General features: G+C 41.1%; 1 protein-coding gene across 1 annotated transcript in view; it reads right to left on the bottom strand.

Annotated features, from left to right (window-relative positions):
* Positions 1 to 1,303: 1,303 nt before the first annotated feature.
* The window catches only part of nlgn4xa (neuroligin 4 X-linked a), an 80,869-nt gene continuing 58,992 nt past the window's right edge, over positions 1,304 to 23,180 (bottom strand). Inside the window, exons 4-6 of the mRNA XM_068590405.1 lie at positions 16,727 to 16,912; positions 13,732 to 14,521; positions 1,304 to 4,321 (exon numbers count right to left, since the gene is read on the bottom strand). Of these exons, the coding sequence (XP_068446506.1) occupies positions 3,427 to 4,321; positions 13,732 to 14,521; positions 16,727 to 16,912 (1,871 nt within the window). The 3' untranslated portion in view covers positions 1,304 to 3,426. The remainder of the gene's footprint in view (positions 4,322 to 13,731; positions 14,522 to 16,726; positions 16,913 to 23,180) is intronic.

Genomic DNA, 23,180 nt, shown 5'->3' with positions numbered 1-23,180 from the left:
TATAATCCTTCCTGTATACTGCATATTGTGTAATATCTCCTGTGTAACAGGATCATCAGCTATATATTACCTTATAAGGCAAAACAGCTCCTGTAGTCGACTTAGGGACGGGATGAATTACGTAGGTGTGACACATGGAGCTCCGAGGAGTGGACTATCTGAGAGTATTTGAGCAGCAGCACCGAGAAAATCCAGATTTCGAGCCCTTCGGCCCGTTGGGGCTGAACCAAAAACAGACATTTTCTAGCTTTTTGAGACTGGATCAAAACCACCTTTTTTTTTATTTTAAGCTGATTTAGAAAACCACTAAGCAAATTAGAAACACTGTTTCATAGAATGTTTTTAAGTGATTTTGAGAAAAGGAAGAAAAAAAATGAAATAAAACCACATCCTTATCTTCTATAAGGTCCGGACCCAATCTAAAGACGAGTTCTTCAGAATGGTCGACCCCTCTGACCATCCCCTGAAAAAAAGTGTGATACCGAGGTGACAAGCGACTCTAACAGAGGATCCTCAGGTAAGAACCCTAAGGTAAGATCCCTAAGGTAAGAACCCCGTGTGAGGGCTTGGCAGCGTGTCTTAAGTGACTTATGTGTCTTATGTGAGTGTTTATATTAGGCAGAGAGAAGGTAGAGACGTTCAATGTTCTCACTTGATAAAGGGTTGTTGGGGTTACCTACCAAGAGGGCCTAGAGCGTAGCTCCACAACACATAAATCAGAACAATCAGAACTATTAGACTACAGAGCGAGATAAAAGACCCAAGGCTTTTACCAACACCTGTATGGAACACCGATCCCTTCGGGATTGGTCGGATATCTGATAGGAGTGGCACTGTGTTGGTATGCAGCCCGTTTGTGAACGTGTAGTAAAGATTTAAAGATTTTGAACTGTGAAAACCTCCTTGTAACTTAATTGTGTGAAAAAATTGGAGTTGTACACATTATTTATGTCTCTCTCTCTATTTCTTAATTTTTCTGTTACTTCAATGTTAATATAATTTGTGAGTGTTTTTTTTTTTTTACTTCTCTCCAAAAGGTAAAGTTCAGCTCCAGGCTTTGTCATTATTAATTGAAGACGGAGCCTGACTAACTGGAGTCAGTAACATTGGAAACAAGCACGAGGACACTGGATTTAAAAACCAAACTGAAAAACCCAGCCAAGTGTTGCCAAGTGTTTTCCTATAAAAATAGTCCCGTGACCGCCACAAATAGCACAGAACATTTGGTTTATTGATTGCTGTCGGGATGTAAAGAGAATTCCAACAAATACGACAACGATGCTTCTAAAACACATGACCCCGCCCAGCTTTGAGGGCCTGAAGGCCTATTTGTGAAGAACGACCACTAGTCGACCACAGTTCCTCTGCCTCTCTGTTTGTGCAAGTACTCACACATACTTTTTTTTATTATTTCACAATTAAACCCAACCAATAAAGGCAGAATGTGTCATTTTAACTGCTCTGGGGTGTGTGAAAATTAAAAAATAATAGTACAATAGTTTTTATTTTCAAGCAAAATATTTACCATATATTTGAGTCACAATATGTCCTAAAAAGAAAACTAACTTTAGTATGTTTACACAATGTGCATAACAAAATATGTACTCTGTATGTATGAGCGGCGGGTGCCAGGACCAGCTAAGCCTTTTCTGCTGGCCTAAACAGAATCACAAAGTTATAACTATTTCATAATTTTTTTCTTGTGAAACTATGCACAAAGCTCTGAATTTCTTAACTGAAGCAATCATCATAAAACAGTATAAACTATAGACAATAATAAATATATGCAAACTATATCTCTGTCAAAAAGAGAAACTAAAAGCAGCAGAGTGGTTTGGTTGATAAAATTGAATTTTAAAAAAGTCCAATAAAGTATTCCCACATTGACAGACATCCGATCACATTTGCGCACACATCCATCCAATCAAATACAAATATATTTGTTTCTCTTTTTTAGAAAATACTGTGATATTTTATTAAAAATGTTGCAGAAAAAGTTTATACAGGTTTCCAGCCAGAAATATCTCTATTATCACTTAAGGCAAAACCGCAAACAAAAATAAGACAAACTAAAGATTTTAAAACTCTACATTAAAACCTTTGTCTTTTTGACTGGTTTAGGGACCAAATGGCAAGAATATATCTTTTATAGAATTTACAAATGTAGCTTAAAATCTTCTGGATGTACTTCCATTTTTTCCATTTTTTGTAATGGGATGCAAAACGGAAAAAAACAAGTTATTGGTTACTTTTGTTGTAATTTTATAATAATTAATATCATTAATATTTACACTCATTCACTTGCTTTTGTAACCCAAAATATCACAAGCCTGGCACAATACTTTACATATTGCTAGCATATGACAATTTGAAATATCTAACATATATTTCTTTACAAACATATCCAACTAATATTGATACAAAAAAATCTTTGCCTTTTTTTATTTCTAAATAATACATTGCTGGTCACATTGTAAGCTCAGGCAGTGCTGAAATTGCAAGACAGAAAAAAAGCCCACAAAGAAAACCATGGGAAGCTTAACAGGATGACGGGATCAAGTTGGTCCTCATTCTCAGACAGGAGACGTGTCTGAAAATGGAGAGTAAAGCTCTTCCTGGACATGCAATGTCTGAAGAGTGGAAACAAAGCAACGTACGAGACAGTACTGGATGTAATGACCTGCAGACGCACAGCGTGCACCTCTCCGACGATGGATTGTGTTCGCATTTTGGTTGTTCTGTGGAAAAATACTGAAACGCAGGTTATGATCAGAAGAAGAATGAATGTTTAGAGATATTTACACGCACCTAAACAGAAAGCACAAGCTGGGAAACCCAAAAGATGTCAGCCAAAATAATTTAAAAAACAATAATAGAAGGATCTCTTAATACATTTTTTTTTCATTTTTAGATTTTAAAATGTCCACGCACAACAATATATCCCTTTTTTCTTTTCTTTTCTTTTTTTTCTTCTTTTTTTTTAACAAAGTTTTCATAAATACATTTCAGGCTGGGGTGTAGAATTCTGTGCCCAAGTCAGTGTCTGATGCATGAAGGATCATGAAAAGATGATTTCAGACGTTTAATTGTTGCTTTTCAACAAGGGTTGCCACTGTCTTCTTGTTGTGTATTTATGGCACAAAAGCCTCTGTGAAAGCTTCTCTGTCACACTAAAACTGTTCATTTCATATTGTAAGAATATTAATAGTCTTCCCCTGGTTGCCTTTTCATTTGGTCAAACTCCTTCATCCATGAAGCTTAGCTCCATTCACTTTGAATAGGATCAATGTATACTGTATATGCTTTTCCAGAAGACATGGTACCAAAATAACATCTTCTAAGTCTGTGCTTCACACCCTTAGCCACTCATATTTGCCTTGCGAGGTTAGCGGCTGATCCAGAGGGAATCGTCCCGTCCCAGTGGAGCTATACCCGTGTGGTGGAGTGACCATGGGGCAAGTTGGTACTGTTCTGACTGCCACCGAAAGTATTGAAGTTGTGCAGAGGCTGCATGCCAGCCAGCGAATTGGGGATCATGGTGATGGTGCTGGGCGTCATTAGGGGTATGTCGTCGGGCGAGCGGCGCAGTGTGAGGGTGTAGTCAGGCGGGCAGGTGAGGCGCAGCGTGTCGTGAGTCTGCAGCGCCTCGCACTCGTGGTGATGCTCGTGCTCCAGCTGCTGCTGCTTCATCTGCAGAGACATCAGCTCCTCGCTCTGCAGGTGGGCCACATCGTTGGCGGCGGAGGGCGTGTTGGTTGGTGCGGAGTTGCGCTGCGGGGTGGGGACTCGCCGGTTGGACTCGTGCCGCCGCTTGTCTTTCTTGTAGTAGAGCGCAGCGAAGGCGAGGATGTTCAGAAAGAGCAGGGAGGCTCCGACCGCGATGGTGACACTGAGCTCGGTGGAGTAGTCCCTCTTGGTCTCGATCACCACAGTCGACTCATCGGTCAGGTCGCCACTTTTGCGCTGGTCTGTGGTCTGTTTGGTATTGGCGGGTGGGACCCCTGGGTGGCGGGTGGTAGACGGCCAGTTGTTTTTGCCAGGGAACCGCTTGGTGTAAGGGTAAGGGGTGGTATCCTGTGGAGGTATTTTGGTGGTGGTGGAAACGTATTGAAAGAATTCATTTATGTTGTGGAGATGCGGAACTAGTTCCAACCAGAAAGCCACCTTCGTAGCGCGGTAGTGGTCTCGAACTCGAGGTTTGAGGCCAATGTGAAGGTAGAGCTGGTCTTTGGGGTTGTACTTGGTCCAAGCTACCTCCTCGAAACGGTTGGGCTTTGTGTGGATGAACTTTGTATCCTGTGGAACTGGTTGATTTGGATCCCTGAAAGAGGAAAAGAAACAAAAGAAAAAATTTAAATCAAAGAGATGCACTTAAAGTAGCAAAGTATTTTCTATGTAGCTGGACACAACCTGGATACAGGGCTGGATCATTAATGTCCCTCCAAATATATTATAACACAACAAGCATGAATTAATGAGACATGAAATAACAGGAAACATTCTAAATGTACTGTTTACCTTCATCACCCTTTAAACAAAATACCCATTTTATAACACGTTAATGTGACTCTGTAAATGCACTTGTCCTTCAAATAATTTGAAAGCTGCATGATTTATTTGATCGGATCCACTTAGCACTAATCTGTGACACTTCCAGATCTCATTACTTCAAAAAGTCGAAGCCTTTCTTTTCATTTTTCTGTTGCCTTTGTTCAAAGCTAATGCGTTTTGAGGTGACTGAATTTTAAGACACAAGGTGACAAAATGTCCTTTTATACACCAATGACACATTTCCAGGTCTTTTGTCACATTTTTTATTCAATCTAACCCAGGATGTTACTTCTCTGGAGTTTGGAACAGAGCTTCCTCTCTAGTGACTTTGTGGGAGCGATTTCATTAACTTTGGAGTGGTGAGGGGGAGTGAAGGCTCGACAACAACCTTGGAGCCGACACACTAGAGTGTTTGTGTAGCTGTGTGTGTTGTTGGGTTGGTGTTTGTTGGGAAGGGGGTGGGGTATATCTGAATACTCAAGAGGAGGGACTCGTCTTGAATCATGCATTGCATTTTAGGGGCGACGAAGGAAAACTTATAAACTCCTGCCTATGTATAAACAACAAACAGTGAGGGTCGGTTTGTGTTGACTGGTTATAGATCGGTGTGTGTGTGTGTGTGTGTGTGTGTGTGTGTGTGTGTGTGTGTGTGGAAGTGTGCAGTGCATGCATGGGACCATGGGTGTGTTTTGGATGTGCAAGTCCACCTCTTCATTCAGATGAATGCAATATATTAAACGTAGAGTGTTGGTGTGAGAAGATGGTAATGCCCATGTTGCTAATGCACCGTAGAGCTGTGTTGCAAAAAGCCAAACGATTTCTATGCATTATTTCAGTCTGCATTCTGTGACAAAATAAAGTTTACACACAAAAATTGTAGTCAGGCTAAAACCCATTATTTTTGGATGAGCTGTTGATGGCCACGTTTGCCCTACGCTGCAATTTGCAAAAGGAAATAGAAAAGCTGCACATAACTGCAAACAAAAAGAAAAGGTACATTAGCATGGTAGTGGTAAAACAGCTCCAGGAACAGACCTTTCAAAAAACAAATTGCTCTTACATTTTGGATCTGAACATTTGTGCACATAAACAATATACCATTAAAGTAGTAGTAGTAGTATGGAATATAAACAACATACCATTAATGTAGTGCAGTGTAGTTCAGTCTGATCATAAATAATAATTGTAATAAACGGGTGAAGTATGTAAATGTGTCTTTGCTATCTTTTAAATGCTCCAGTTCAAGGTTACAAAAGGTCATTTTATACAGTGAACAAAAAATGGGGACTACTATAAAGACTGACATCGGATATGAATACAATTGAGCTCGTTGAATCCACAAGCGCTTCAGTTTTCCAGTCATACCAGTCTATCGCAGTAGACACTCTTTGACAATAGGAGGACATAACATATTCATACGGCTTTGCCCTAAATTGTATGGGATGAGCTCTGAATTGACATTCTTTTTAAAGTTAGTAACCTGACAAGCGAGCATGACATGGTACCAATGGATGTCCTTAGTTCATAGTGTTTCACATTATACCTCCCTTCACTTTAGCTGAAAAACTGAGCCCACAGTAAAGTTGAATTTTCTGTCAAGCTGAAACAGCTGATTCCTATAGCAGGTAACATCGTGAGCCGACCCATTGGTTCTGTTTCAGGATGATACCCAGAGTAAGACAATGCATTGAGTCAGAGAATCAGCTGAGATAAGATTCCTCCAGAGTCATCCCTGAAGCTTACAGAATCCATCTGGTTGATGTGGTTGGTCTGAAAAGATCCTAACTTGGCACAAACCAGGAGCTTGTTCAAGCAATAGAGGCCTTCTGGGAGACAAATGGATATAAAAAAAACAACAGCAATGTTTGTGGATAAATAAACCAAATTAACTTCCGGATTCCTTCAAATGATTGAATGCATGTCCGTCTTTTTTGTTCTTTGAAGTGTTTCTTAGCTGCTTTTGCAAAAATTAATCCCAGGGAATGTATTGTTTCCATAATTCCTAATGAAAACTTTTGATATACAGATACTCTCTCATTCCTGGTCCTGTTTTCTGCTTTGTGGAAAGGAGTTTTCCACCTGATCCCAGTGGCTTTTTATTGAGTTTTAAAGAAACATTTCTTCCCAGAGTTTATTGCAAACGTTCAAATAGAACAAATCTAGAGAAACATGGTCACTATACAAGAGGATTTAAAAACCTTCTGAAAGATGTAGTGGATCAGAAATGTACGATATTTCACTCTGAGATGTGGTGGAGTAAAATAATAAAGTAGCAAAAAATGGCAAAAGTAAAGTACAGGTACATTGAATTCTAACTTAGTACTATGTACTCGCTTTAAGTGGACTTGGTTTAAGGCCACCACTGCAGATGGACATATGGAGACAGATGGGCACAAACAAATGAATTCTGTCACTGTCATCACTCACATACTAAAATGATTGTAACAGAGTATTTTGCTTGTATGGACCCCCCACACAGAAGTCCAAAATGTACGTGGCTCCACCTGTGATTTTGCCTCATGTGGCTCTCTCATTAAAAAGGTACTCAGCCATAATGTAAAGCCTGCCCTCCAAATGGTGGCTACATATGGAACGCTACATAAGGCTCAGCTAGCATGTGGGCCTGTCATCTCAGTGTAACATATGCTGCAACAATATGCCGCTACTGAAATTGCTCAAGGAAAAAAGATAACGTTTGGGGCCTTTGGTGCTCATTCAACTGCAAAATAGCAGTTTTGCTTGCATATGTTTCCATCGAGCATCCAATCTGTTTATAATAGCAGCGAGTGTTGCCATAGGTGGCGATACTAAATCTGGACTCTTCAGTCAGGTGGATGAAAACAGACATTTCACAGTCACAATAGGTGTCAGCAGCGTGGTGGAACAGATGCTGTCGTGTATGCGCTGTAATGGAGTCGGTGTCACTGTTTACTATCTGCCACCAGAGCAGCTTTACATTAAAATGTAGCTTAACCTTTTTCAGTTATAAATAAACATGCTAATAGAATTATGATGAATATTTCAGTCTATGAAATGACAATCAAAAGGAATTTTATGTTTTCGGCTCTTACAACTTGTTAATGTATTTTGTCCTTAAACCTTATTGTACTTAATATACAATAATATAATGAAGATGTATTGTGCAATATTAGGTATTTGCACATGACTAGAGCAGTGCCCGTTCTGCCGATTGCTCGGCCTCTGGATTGAAACCATTCGTCCACTATGGAAATTATCAGTGGTTTAAAACATATTCCAGCTCTTGAGGCTACTCCTACACTTCCCATGATGCAAAGCAACACATTTCTGTTCAAACAACACACATTAATTCAAACATTCTCAGTTTATATTAAAGGCTTTCTGTAATACATGAGTTACATTATACCACTGTTTACACAAGTACTGTTAATAAGTTTAATTAACATGTACTTGCAATGTACACAAAATTATTGAGTTTTTAAAATTACCAAGCTTATTGGTGTTATCTACTGAGCATCAGTGAAATTGGTGACATGAGGGCCCTGTGAAGAGCTATTTTAATTTCTAAAGACAAAACCCACCCTGTTCACCCGGCTGCCGTTGAGCAAGAGATACAGAAGTATGAGCTGCCGTGCCAGCAGACTACAGAACTGCTTCTTTCCTCATGACCCTTAATATACGATATAATGTTTTGTTATGTGGCAAAATAAGACTATAATCTGTATTTCATCGTGCAACCCTGTTGTAAAAGACCAATAACCTTGTAACATGTATGCGTTGAGAATTTTTAAATAACACATGTTACAATACACTACATTACATGTCATTTAGCTGACGCTTTTATCTAAAGCAACTTACAATAAGTGCATTCAACCGTGAGTAGGAACTCAGAACAACAAGAATCAAGAGAGAACAATGTCTTCAATAAAGTCAAACGACTATCAGTGCTATCAGTAAGAGCATGGAAGTGCTGCTGCTACTGTCTTTATTCAAGGTGGAGTCGAAAGAGATGAGTTTGTAGACACTTCCTGCTGTCCTGATGTCAATGGGGAGCTCATTCCACCATCGAGGAGCCAGGAAGCAAACAGTCGTGACTTTGTCGAGTGTTTACTTCGCAGTGACGGAGCAACAAGCTGATTGGCTGAAGCTGAGCGGAGCGAACGAGCTGATGTGTATGGTTTCACCATGTCCTGGATGCAGGTCGGACCCCATCTGTTCGTAGCACGGTACGCAAGTACCAATGTTTTGAAGCGGATGCGGGCAGCCACCGGTAGCCAGATGTCTTATTAAGTATTATCAATAAAATGTACCTATTGTGTTTTCACATTGTTCTATCGGTACTTTTATTGAAGTAAAGGATCAGAATATTTACTCCACCCAAACAGCAGAGGGGTGAAATACACAGCAGCCGCTGCGTGACTGCCAGCCGCTGAGCAGCGTGGGTAATGCTGTGCTTCCTGCGAGCCGCCGAGCAGCATGGGTAACGCTGTGCTTCCTGCAGAGCAGGTAGCCGGAGGTAACCAGCCATGAACAGCAACTGTCTGGGTCTCTGTGTCTCCGAGTCTGGCTGCTCTGTGACGGTCAACAGAAGCGTATTCATGGCTCTTTGAGAGAGTCATTGTGTGTCTTCGAGTAGTGACAGTACATAGTTGTAGCCATGCTGATTATTGGCAGTTATGGTACTGTAGATGAGCCCTAAATCTCCTGTTAAGCTCTAAATATTGGCCCATGTGTTATGAATACTGCCATAGAAGAGAAATACATCTCAGCCAGTATTTGTTGGGGTAGTTAATGTAAGAAATATACTTCCTGGGCCAGACAATTCTGCTTATTCAACTTTTATCCAAGAGACACATGGAATATTGTTTGATTAGAAAACTCACCTGTATTAAAATCATATGCATTTGCCAAAACTTGCTGGTAATAAAGACTTGGCTGTGAGATTTTGTTGCTGACTGTTGAAGAGCACTTTGATATGAAGTACAGTATAAAATAACTGGATTTAACTGGACACTATACAGCTGGAGGCTGAAGATGGGAAGTGAGAAGCTGCAGTGCTCTGAAATGAAACACAGTAAAACCAAAATGTTTGATCACACCATTTCAGTATAAAATCATTCTATTGATTCAAACTTTCAATCGACAGCACTGCCTTCAAAATGGTAACTTGTACTTTTTTATTTATTGAATAGTTTTTTCATGTTTGACCGGCAGCCCTGGTTTCCTCTCAGCAATGCAGCTCTATTACAGAGGACTGCATTGATTGCAATGCATCAAAATCAATGTTTTTGAACCTGAAGCAGCAGTTTGAGAAACTCAACAGAATGCACGTCAACGGATCCATAAGGACAGAAGTTGCTTGCATTTGAAGAAGAAAATTTGCAGTAAGTAAAGCAAGTCCTAGAAATGCTCTAAAACCAAACGGGAGCTTTACATATGAGGACAATCTGACTGAAAGAGAAGCAAAAATGAACCACATTTGATGAAATTCTCATCATCCAGGTGCAAGAGGCTGACTTGGAGGCAGGGAACGAAAATTATAAGATGGGAATTTCCTTTAAACAGGAGAATGAAAAGATTAGGACTGCCTTTGAGAACAGCTGGCAAAAGCTGAGACCCGGTGTCGTTGTCGGGAGGAGAGCATGCAAGATAAATGTGAGGAGAAGGTACGACAGCTAGAACTGCTGATCAGAAGAAATAACCGAGATGATCACCAGATTAGGAAATATGGCTGTAAACCGTAAGGGCTGGTCAACACGCACAAGGACGACAAGGAAGACGCCCGAAAAACGGAGTGACTCTATATGGAGCATTTCTGACCCTCTGTCAGACAAGCTGGATCAAGAATTATATATATATATATATATATATATATATATATATATATATATATATATATATATAGAAAAGATGATATATCCAGTTTATGGTATATTTTAGAATAAATGCTCAATGGAGTCTAAAATTGTCTAAAGCTTGTCTGGAGTCAGACAAGCTGGATCAAGAATGATATATATATATATATATATATATATATATATATATAAATATATATATATATATATATATATAAATATATATATTTATACAATAATAATAATATTAAAATAATAATAATAATGTACCGGTCTTGGTGAAGAGGGAGCTGAGTTGGAAGGCGAAGCTCTCCATTTACTGGTCGTCTACGTTCCAACCCTCACCTATGGTCACGAACTCTGCGTCGTGACCGAAAGAACGAGGTCGCGGATACAAGCGGCCGAAATGAGCTTCCTCCGCAGGGTGGCCGGGCTCAGCCTTAGAGATAGGGTAAGGAGCTCGGACATTAGGAGGGAGCTTGAAGTCGAGCCGCTACTCCTTCGTATCGAAAGGAGTCAGCTGAGGTGGTTCGGGCATCTTATCCGGATGCCTCCTGGACGCCTCCCATTAGAGGTTTTCCAGGCACGTCCAACTGGGAAGAGGCCCCGGGGAAGACCCAGGACACGCTGGAGGGATTATATCTCCCGGCTGGCCTGGGAACGTCTCGGGGTCCCCCAGAGCGAGCTGGAAAATGTTGCGGGTGAGAGGGAAGCCTGGGTCGGTCTGCTGGGTGTGCTGCCACCGCGACCCGACCCCGGATAAGTGGCGAAAAATGGATGGATGGATATATATATATAGAGAGAGAGAGAGAGAGAGAGAGAGAGAGAGAGAGAGAGAGAGCGAGCAAGAGAGAGAGAGAGAGAGAGAGAGAGAGAGAGAGAGAGATGTATAGAAAAGATGATATATCCAGTTTATGGTATATTTTAGAATAAATGCTCAATGGAGTCTAAATTACTTAGAATTATCCTTCACTCGTTTGAAAATGTGCTCCCTTGGTCTGTACAGGAGGCTCTTTTGAAGAGGAAGAAGGTGACGAGCAACAGTGACTGCTGAGGCATCATTCCAAATGTCTTTTAAAAACTGCTGTGCAGTCAATAAAAAAATAGTATTGATCATAATGAATCCTTTTCTGTATCTTTAGGGATGATAGGGGAGCTGGCACCACAGGGCATCAAATAGGAGGGATGAAATGTTTTTGAATCTGCAGAAATCCTGGGATGTCCTTCCACCATATTGCTTTACCTCAATGAAGATGCTGTGTTCATCAGTGCCAATGCAAACCCACATAATGAACTCTCCCTGACTCAACACATCTCTCTCTCCTGCCCTCCACACTTCCTGTACACGCAGCGTTGCAGCTCGTGTGCCAATAAGAATACCAATGACAGCACACGAGGGTTTTGTGGCTTGCAGACGCATTCATGAAGGCACACACACGGTCATCCACATGTTAAACAGAGTCAGTGCTTGTTAGTATGTTTGGTTGATATTTAAATAATATTTAATGCCAGTGAGTGATAATAATTACTTTGTGTATTATTTTTGTTTGCATCGTTCATTCTCATGTAAGTCAACCAGGCGCATAAAGAAAATATTGTCACAAGCCGGAACATCAGCTTCATTTTAGTTTGACCCAATGGGCTCAAATGATGTGTGTTCTAAGTGTTAGTGATGTTCGGTATATTTGTTTTTATTTCCATTGTCTTGATGTTTTGTGTGTGAAGCCCAGATTTGACCTGCTGCTCACCATGTCAATGAGTGTTACTGTACAACTGGAGGACCACTATACTACTGTGTAATGCAGTACTGATTGAACTAACACATTTACAACACATAGTTCTTAGACAACTCTGTGTCTCTGCCTGTAAATCCAGTCAGCACATGCTTGGATTGATAAACAGCACAGTGAGAACCAGCCCATAATAATCACACCGATCGTATTGTGTGTACATCCACAGAGAGAATCTTCTTTTGTACATACATAATCTGCCCTGATGCCCGGCAGGAGGCTTTGCAATGTGTGTGGGAGATTTGTTTGAAAAATGGCCACTTTCACTCTCCCTCAATAAAGATAATCTTCCCTCTTCAGGTATCAACTGGCTGGGTGCCAGACTGAGAGCAGGGGAGTGAACGCTGCAGACGATGAAGCTGATCAAGACTTCATCATATTTATTCAACTTAAAGTGAATTTTCAGGATGACTGGGCTGCAAACACCTAATCTCAAAGTGCATGAAACAAAAAACGTGATCCAAATATAAACAGTGAGCCGATCCTCATCAAATCCAGAATAACCGCATCACCAGGGGAGGATTCAACTTGTTTTATTAACCTCCAGTTGATCTCCTGACTCATGAGGTAATTATTAATACACTAATCATAACAGGACCTCTGTTGATACCCTACTCCAAATCCATCTTGGGAGTATAAGAAATGTATTATCTGTAGGGGTTAAAGGTCATTTAATTGTGTAAGATTGAAGCTAGTTGGTGTGCACTCCAAATACCTGGTGGGTGGAAGTTTGGATTCAGCCATTCAGTGTTATCTATTTTCTGTCTTTAAAAGAAGAAATACGTTTTTTAGCATCAAACAAGTGACAAATTAAAAAAAAAGTCTGACATGCAAGAGATGTCCTGAATATATGAGGGAGTAATGTAAATGTTGTGTCATGATGTCATATTTCCCTATGTGATTAGCTGCAAACAGAGATATGCTCAGGTATGACCATGCAGAAGAAGAAAGAGGATGAGGAAAAAGTAAAATGAAGAGATGACTAAATGTGTAAATAAATGGTCATTACAATTATGTTGATTAGTAAATTTAATAACTGCTTAAATGATAATAAGAATTTTGTGTGATTAAAAACAAATAAGTGAGTAAATACATTGCTAGTAAGGCATGCGAAAGCTTGGTGAGTTTACATTTGTGCTTGTGTCTGACTGAAGTCTATTCTATAGTGAATGTGCCCCAATCGCTTGCAGAACTTTACTTTGCTGCCATTTTTAGATTCTGAATGAAACTAGTGTGTCAACGCTTTATTTATTCAATCGCACAATACATCAGATCTGAACTCTTTCTTGCGCTGTAATTTCCATGTTTTTTTATGAAAGAATCTATTGGAATGTTGTATGTTTTTACAACAATCCCTGGATTACTTTTGATACCAAGGACACATGACAACGTGATCCTAATAAAGATTACTTCAATGCAGATTATGAAAGTTTACTCTCAATGGACAGTGTTAAGAATAATTGCATTGCAGCAGTACGTGGTGACTCCAGGTGTACGTCCTATATTGCAGGAATATAATCTCATACGATAGCTTCAAAACTCAAGAAAACACTCACCCTGTTTTAGCAAAGTTAGTCCAGTAGGTCATGACGACGGCGCTCAGCATCACATCGTTCTTGGAGAAGTTGCAGTTGAAGAGATCCGTGGGGCCGATCATGGGGATTCCAAAGACGTACGGTACTTCGTCACCATGAGCCGAGTCGGCCCAGCTGGGCTTCATGTCGCTCTGACAGTGGTGGTAGAACGCATAGAAGTAGGTGGGTGAGCCATACTGGGCGTGGAGGTCAGCTGTGGCCACTGCCGGGGCTACCCACTGGTGGTCGGTGAAGAGAGCCACCAAGGTCTTGCGTCGGGTCTCTGGGTTCTCCTTGTCCGCCCAGTCCGTGTACATGAATTTGATGGTCTCGCGCAGAGTGTCCTTGCCCTCCGGGTAGCCGTAGAGATGGTCCACAAAGTCCGACACAGCGAAGTCAAAGTCATTGGCAGACACCCCGTCCTCGCTGTCCACAATGCCGTCCACGAACTTGAACCCCTCGCCTTGATTGACCCCCAGCATGATGTCGTAGTTGAGGAACTCCCCTTGTTCCATTAGGATCTGGGGATCATCTGGGATGACGTCGCCGTCGATCACGGGCCCGAAAGCGATGTGGTATTTGGCGGGCGTGATGTACTGCTCGATCAGCTCCTTGTAGTTCTTGTTCTGCAGGCACTCCACCAGGTCGATGGTGTCCAGCATGTTGCAGCCCACCTTCTCAGCCAGGGCTCGCGTGTACTTGGCCGGCTGGTAGTTGACGGCCCAGCTGGACAGTGCTGTGCCGCTCTGGATGATTGCTTTCTGGAACAGATCTGAGATTGGAGCTGGTATTAGTAAAGCACACACATGAAGCATGGAAATGGGAATATGTGACTTTGCGTTCCATTTTTTGTAGTTTCAAAAGGACATAAAAAAGGTGTTGGGGTTATTCTAAATGTTAACCTTTTTTTCTCTCAGCGGCTGAAGGGGTGTGTCTGTGTTGGGTCAGCAGCTCATCCCTGACAGGCTGAGTCCCAGCAGGGAACTGGAGACAACTAAACAAAGTTGTGCTGTAGCTTTACAAGCAATTGGCAGACAGTTTTGTTCGCAGTGGTTTTGAAGAGTAAGGTGCATCTAAAGTGACACATTTGACATTTGCAAGTATGTTTTTTTTGCTATTTAATGTGCTGTAGCTGACTATCTAATTAGAAGAAATATCCTGCAAGCGGATGTCAGCAGTGCCCTTTTCCTAGGTGGGCGTCTCAGGTTCTTGTTTGTCTCAGCAGCTGTCAGGCTGTTTGTCAGTGTGAATGCTGCCTGGTAGCATTACTGCTGCATGCAAATACAAATGATTTAGGCTGTATGGACACAAACTAATGGCAACCAGTTAATACAAAGGGACAAGGTATCATCATGGAAATGTCCCGTTAATCTTTACATATCACGATACAAACCCAGCTGGACACAGCATTTTAAGCTCTATCTCCTGTCAGAGCAGCATAAACACATGTCAAGGATAATAAAAGTATGATTCAGAATATTGACGTTTCATCTTTGTGTCCCTAATGAACAACCCGCAGCATAAAAGATATTTGCTGCGTATATAGCAACAACACCGTGGGCATATTTCACATCCTGGAATATTGGAAGCACAGCTTCACAGACTGCCAATCAGCAAGTAGGCCACAATGCACTAGGAAAGCTGGAGTTATGTGTTTTTTTTTGTTTTGTTTTGTTTCACAGAGTTCTATTTATACTCATGCAAACACACAGTGGTGGTGACTCAACCAGGCCGACTTGAAAAGTATGTTTGGAGCACACAGCAGACAACTCCCACAAGGCCTGGTTAGCAGTGTAGAAGCTGCTCCTGCTGCCGCTGTTAGTCTAATGCGGAAGATCAGTTAAACTTACAGTCAAAATGAACAACAAAACTACACACAAGAGCGACTGAGTAATGATCTTGGTATGTTGCTGATGGGTCCTCTGTCTTCTAGGCAGCTTAACAAGAGCAGAGCTCCATTTTACAGGAGAAAACTCAAAAATACTCCAGATCACAGAGAATGCTCGGCAGGGCACGGTGTGTTTTCTACTCGCTCTGCCATGATTGATGTCCATCAGAACATGAGGACTTTAATCTAAATGTAAAGTAAGACATTTATATTCCCTCGAGTCCACGGTGAAGAAAAATGAAAGAGACCTTATAACTGCAACAAGCAGCAAGATAAAAAAGGTTGATTTTGTGGGAAGGTGCATTTTTCATTTCACAAACCCTGTATTAGTCACACGCAGAAGAAAATGGCCTGAGAACTACAACGGTTATCTGAGTCCAATCCTCCCAATCCTCTTTTTCCTGACAGATGGGTTTCAAACATTGCATGCAAGTTGCAACTAATCATTTGTGAAAGCCAGAAATAGATCAACCTTTTTACTCTTTTATTTAAAATGTCCATTAATAATACATTCAATAAAGATGCAAATACAGTATAATTATTCAGAATCCAGCCTCCATCCTCTAATGGTTTCAGACTGTGGTGGAATACACACTCGAATAAACACATATTTTAGTTGCTGTCTTGTGTGATGATCCAAAATGATGTCATGAAAACAGGCTATTTTAACTACTGATGCTGTGCCTTGCTGCTACTTAAGTGATGTTTTCTGTGTTGGTGCTTATGTCGTGTTTAATGAAGCTGAGCGGAAGTACAATCAGGAAGACTTTGTTCTTATTATGCTTTATTCCTTTCTCTGTCAACTGACTTGTTGCAATGTTGTTTTGCACTGATGGTGGAACTGAAATTAAATTATGATCTGTCTCATGAACAACTAAAAATATATAAGGACAGTTTCAAGATAAGATCACAAAAGGTTATTTTAGTCTCTGTGAGTTATGTATACTTTTTAAAGGTACTGAACCTTTAAATCACATAAAGTCAATGCCCCAGAGGTCACTATGTGGCCCCTCTGTTCCAGAGCACCCGGATGCACAGATAGAGCAGGAATAACAAAATGCATATCTCTGCGTGGGCAAGCAGACGTACCTTCTGAGTAATGCGAGAGGGTGAGCAGGCTGACGCACGACGCTCCGGCGCCAGAGCCAAAGATGGTCACTCTCTTTGGATCTCCTTTGAAGGCCTGGATGTTCTCTTTGATCCACCTGAGAGCCTGGATCTGATCCAGCAGGCCGTAGTTGCCTTTGGCTGCCTGGTCTCCTGTGCTTAGAAACCCTGATTGATGAAAACAAACAAGAGAAAAATATAATTTCAACTTCACTTTGAAAGGTTGTGGACATAAATTGAATCAGAATTGAGATTTACAAACATGTTACATTTGTGACTTTAGCGCTCATCTGAATTCATTTTCAGTAATTTATGAAAATAGCATCGTTCTCTTAGTGTTTATTACCAGGAGACTTGCTCTGAGCTTCTTTTAATATGTATTTTTTCACTGAGCTTTTTGAGTGAGGTGTGACCAGTAAAAAGTATCTTTCTTTGAAAAGGAAACAGGATAAATCCGGCTTGAGCACCCAGTCGTCATGTGCATGTTGATAACAATTGTGTGAACAACACATCTTCTTCCCCTGTGCCATACAGCTCCAATGCTGTCACAAAACTATTATGAATACATCAATGAGCACTGTTGCACATGTTCCTTCATTACCATGAGCACATGTTTATTTTGACTCAATGCCACGTACACCATACGGCTGCTAAAAACAAACACTAGACACTGGAGCACAAAATATGAATCCATTGCTGAAAATAGTTATAACAAATGCACAATTGGCTGGGAGCCACACCGGCAGACACACATTGAGCTCATCTATACTTTCCTGTTTAGATTCCATCATTGTCAATTCAAAGAGGTATTGTTATTAATGTTTCCCAAAACTGTATTCCTTCTACCATCAATATTCATGTACCTTAAAACCCTGGACAGTAAAATAATTATCCTATTCATAAGTTGTTCAATATTGAGATCTACTGCCTCAAGTATGCACACGCCAAGGATTTGATTTCACCCATGGATCCAGAAATGGTCGGCCAATCGGGATCCCTCTCAGTCAAGTGCCAGACCAACCAGCCTGGCGGCGGGTTCAACATCCGAAACTTGTTGACAAATTAGCAAATGCGCCTAAACCCATTAAGTGGCCTTCTAAATGCTGCCACGGCGGGGACTGGTGGCTCCTCTCTTGCCAGGGCTGTGAGCGCGGCGGCCAAGCCTGGCAGCGACAGCCGGCCTCTGCGAGCGCACCAAGACCGAGGCAGTGTAAGTGACAAATGGGATGAGGACTGCTGGGTAAGAAAGGGGGAAAAAGAGGAGAGGTAGCCTTTGGCTCTTTGATAGAGAACAGATCTGGTTTGTCATGGTGAGGTGGAGGGGATGATAGAGGAAAGGACGGCAGCAGTGTGGGAGGATTACAAGGCCTCTGGCAGCCTTGTACACCCTCATGCACCCTGGAGGATGACCTCCGGCCCTGCCACTGCTCTCTACCCCCTTCTCACTCCTTTGCTCACCCCAGTTTTTCTCCCCCCTCTGATCTCTCACCGAGGAGAGGAGCATGCCTGCCGGGCTCTCCCCAGGATGTGTGAAGATTAGTCAAAGCTTCATTTTAATGTATTATGTCCCAAAAATAACTAAGCCTACGGCCAAGAAATACATTATGGACACCATCAGAAAAACACAGACAAATCAGAAATCTAAGACACCTACAAAAAGAGCCCTACAAAAACGAGAAGCGTAGAGATGTGTATTTGATCAAATATACCTGTACAGGTAAGATCTCTTCTGTATCAAAATGAGCATTTAAAAGGGTGAAATATATTTTACTGATTCTTAACACACAGTGTATGAAATCAACCATATCTGATTTATACTACCATGTCAATAAATGGCAATGTACACACTGGGAGCTTATAAATGTTGGATAACAGACATACATTGACTTAAAAAAGCAATTTCTATACGTGCATACATGCAGGCAATGTGTTTGTCAGGTCGTTCAGTGCATTCAGTGAATGTGTCCTGCTGTATCTGCATGGTGATTTGCTGCTGTTACAACAATATGGCTATTTAATGAAACTGCTATTTCCAAGGTCAAGACTTCCAGTTCACCTTCCCAGTTCTCTGTACCTGAGCACTGGTGAAATAGAAACTGAAGAAATGAAGCCCGACATCTGTTTACTTGATTGGACGAACAGTCAGTGCTGGAGCAACCATCAACAGTAGCATAACATGTATGGAGAGAAAGAAAAAAAATCTATTAAACGTTTGCCCAAAATCTGATAGACAGCACATCGCTGTATTTCTTTTTTTTTTTTTTTACTTCCTGCTGATTCAACCCATGCTGTGACTGACATTGTGCTCACTTCATCAACAACACTGCTCAGGGGGAGCTTTACCTCACCTCCCCTATTTCTATTAATTCTGCCCTGACAGGGGCGCGGAGCTAATGTAGGTCATGACAGAGTACAGAGGGACGCAACCAAGTGCTTTGAACAAGACCGGGAAGGCAGGTCTAACGTCTGGTCTTACTAATTAATATTTTTACCTGTTTTAAGTGGAGCAGTGACTGGAGGATGATATATTTTAATTGAATTAGCCGTGCTGATGGGGGCATATCTGGTCCAACACAACATGGTGTTGGGTGCATTGTGGTCGTGGTTTTGGAAACAAAAAAAAGAAACCCATACTCTTTCCTGATCCAAATAAAGGTTGGATTTTGAGTACCAATATTGGACAAACCTTTCAAAAACACTTCCCTCTGGAAATTAGTTACAAAAGTTAGGACTGATCAGTAAAATTATTACACATACGGCATAATTCATTTGTTTTGCTGCAAAAACTTGTTTGTAGAAACAGAAGAATGATTTTACAGCTATTGGGTTATAAAAAGCTTGTGGTCTTCCTGTTATTTCGCACAGCCTTGAATCACATGACATAATGTGTTCATTTTATTCATGATGAACTCAACCACAATCTCGCTCTCCAGAGCTTGATCACACATTTAGGACCAGAAGTCAGGATATCTCCATTTCTTATGTATGTATATCACACATCTTAAAAGTTGAGGAGCTACTCACAGTGAAATATTGTGCAACAATCTCCAGGTTATTTCAATCAAAATGTGTTCAGCTGAAATGTGAATTATCTCAGTTTAGTTACCAAATTGCTCCAATAACATGGTAATGCGACAATTATGTATTTTATAACGATAGCCAGAATAATACATTGTCAACATCAGCTTTCAGACAGAGCTTCATGCCTGCAAACCCTCCTGGATAAAGATCCGGATCTGTGGGATCAAATTAAACAAGTTGATGAAATGCTGGCATTTTGGAATACAAGTGATTTTCACCTGACAGCAGAAATGAGTTTGCAGAGCCCAGACCTGCAGCTCCGTGTGGAGCAGCTAAACTGACTGAATCTGCACAAAACATCTCAGTTGAAATTTAAAATGAGATTTTAGCAAGTTGAAAATACCATCGGCGTGTTATCTAAATGCCACAGCGTGTACTTGTACACAGTGTAATGTTAAAAAGCAGCAGCATCAGATGGCAGCAGCACAGTGTGAGTGACACAAATGACACGGAGTGAAATGGCACGGCTGCTCGGTGGACAGACGGCGAGCTGGCTGAATGCCAAGAGCGTCGGCTCAGAGCGCAACATGTTCATCGGTGAGAGCCTTATGAGTCAATGCGTTTATTCACTCGGGCGGAGATGGAGAAAGGTCTCATTTCCTCTTCTGAGCTCAAAGTTGCAAGAAGCAAACCAACATGTGTGCTTTGTTATTTTCTTGTAGATTTAGGCAGGTGATCAGATGTAACAGATCATATTAAGATTAATCAGCAAATTGTGACATCACCGACACTTTAAATATTTAAAGAGTAGTCTTTTTGTCTATTTAATCCTAGAAATGATCGCACATTCATAACTTGGTCAGTGGCCCTACGCTGGCTCTACGTACCTCTTTAGCATCAGTTTTGGAATAAGGGACGAGGGTCAGTTTCATAAACTGTGTTCACGGGAAACCTATAGGTTTGTGCTTATTCAGTTCATTTGGAAAACACTATATGAGTATATATATATATATATATATATATATATATATATATATATATATATATATATATATATATATATATACAGTGTCTTTCAAATAAATGTCCCGTTCCACAGAGAACCTAGAGATCCGCTCTCATGCTTACAGAGTAATGAATGTTAAATGCATTGCATGTGTAAAAATAGAAGCCATGTTTACGGAGTGAACAACACAACAGAGTTCACTCCGTAAACATAACTTCTATTTTTGTAAATTCTATTTTTGTTCTTTTTTTTGTTCACAGGAGACCTACAGTTTCATCTCATTACATGCATAGTGTCTTTTCAAAATAAACTTCTGTGTTCACAGGAATCTTACAAGTCCCACTCGTTACATGCGCCTCTGTGCAATATATAATTGATTTAATATGTACGATGACTTGGTTTTTATGTTTACTTTAACCAAACAACATAGCTAGAACGAGGAAACAAACCCAATCTTTGCCGATGCTGAACCAAGTGGTTTTGTGTTCAAATAAGTGTTTGTTGGGTAAAAGTTGAGCTAAGTCAGTGCTCTGAGCATTGAATGATGGTGTGGATAGGTTTACATCCACGCCTCGTGTGTCTCATACAGATGCCTCAGTGTGTTACTTAGGAGAGAGACCAGCTTAAGAATATAAGTTTATGTTCTATACAAATGATTGCAATGAGTTCCACGTAAATAGGAATACAGACTTTGAATGTGGGCGCTTTAATAGGATTAAATATCCCTTTAAATGGGTTTTTTACACTAAGTTATCTGACTCAGTATCAGGAAAAGAAAAAAGTTGAATTGGTGGCTGATATAAAGTTGGGTCTTCATCAGTCACATCACAAATTATACTATTTTACACTTGACAACTTAATTGGACAATTTTGTCAACATGACTAAAAGTGACTGAAGAAACAAATCCCAGACTCTTTCTAAGCCGACTGACAACACCCTCCACTAAAAGCATATCGCTGTTTTTTGTACTGAGGTTTTTTGGTGATTTTCTAGGGTTATGGACTCTTTTCTGCTCGGATGCACTCAGCTCTGATATGAAAAATCATCAGCTGGGCATACAAGCTGAAACAAACACCCAGAGAGTCCTCATCCTGTGGACGATTAATTGTGAGTGGAGCAGCCAAAAGCCTTCCTCTTCTTGTGTCTCAATCTGGGAAAGAGATGGTTGTCATAGCAAACAAAAAATGACACCAGAAAATAATCTACACACATTTACTTCATCCATCACTCTTGTTCAGCAGGAAGGAAAAACAGAGGAGGTCCTTTGTCATGCTGTCCTATGGAGAGAGGCAGAGAATGACAACATGACAGTAATAGAGCTTGATTGTGCTCCCTGTGCAGAAGATAATCTCTCCTGCAGCTCCCAGATGAAATGTTAATTATCAAAGGGAATCATGGGAAAGGAATGGTTTGGGATAAGGTCAGCTCAGCCTCACTCCAAACTAGAGCCTGTCAGACACGACAAGGCCCACCAGGCCGGGTCAGCCCGGCTTCAAGCCCTATCACAGGGACGAGGGAAGGTGAAGAGAAGACAATCAAAGCCGGGCGTTTCCTCGCAGCTGAGGTCTGTAATTAGGCCGAGGCATTAAAGCCCACACGGGGCCGCCTGGTGTTAAACATACCCTCCCCGACTGGCAGCGTGGCAGTGACACAAACACAGCACAGCTGTCACAGGGCGACAGCCACGCCAGTGCATTTGAGGGTCACATCATGTGGAAGCTTTTGGATGACAGCGGAGCAATGAGTCACACTAAGAGTGACATAATGATAATGACTGAAAAAGACAAACGTGGACATTCCCCTACAACTTCTCTTTTTTTCCCACTTAAGCTGCAGATTAGCTGTGGTTGACTAGACGGCGTCCTGTCTCAACACGCTGGACAGATTTGAGGGTATTTTAGAGAATGACACCAGTGTCATTTTTTTCCCATCATCATTACCAACTGTGGAAAAAAAGGAAAATGTGTTTGCCGGTAAGACGGCAGCAGGTTCTCCTCACCTCCCAAAGCTCCCATGAAAAGAGGCTCACAGAGCCGCCTCGGCTAATGCCATCCATCATGTTCAACAACACGTGCTCTGCAGTTTTGTCTTGCTGTGACTTTATTATGCAGCTAATTACCAGTTTAATGGGACTATTTTAACTTTTTCCCATTACTGTGAACAGTTACTTACTTCTGGTGCTAGTGAGGAGGAAACAAAGCTGAAGGCTTAATGGAGGTGAAACACAAAGTGGCTCCTCTTTCTGCCCGCTCACTGTGGGATGTAGAAATGCAGAGACTCAAGAATGTTTGATAAAGAATACAATACTTATGTATCAGTCCTGATATTTTTTCATAAAACATCTTTAGATAAAAGTGAGAGGTGTTCCTGTGGTTTCTTAACATTATTCTCAGATAAAAGACTTTCTT

The sequence above is a fragment of the Clinocottus analis genome, unplaced genomic scaffold (genome assembly GCF_023055335.1).
Source record: "Clinocottus analis isolate CAN_PGR_092001 unplaced genomic scaffold, fCliAna1.0.p SCAF_24, whole genome shotgun sequence".
NCBI classification, from domain to species: domain Eukaryota; kingdom Metazoa; phylum Chordata; class Actinopteri; order Perciformes; family Cottidae; genus Clinocottus; species Clinocottus analis.
This window is presented reverse-complemented; position numbering and strand designations above follow the sequence as displayed.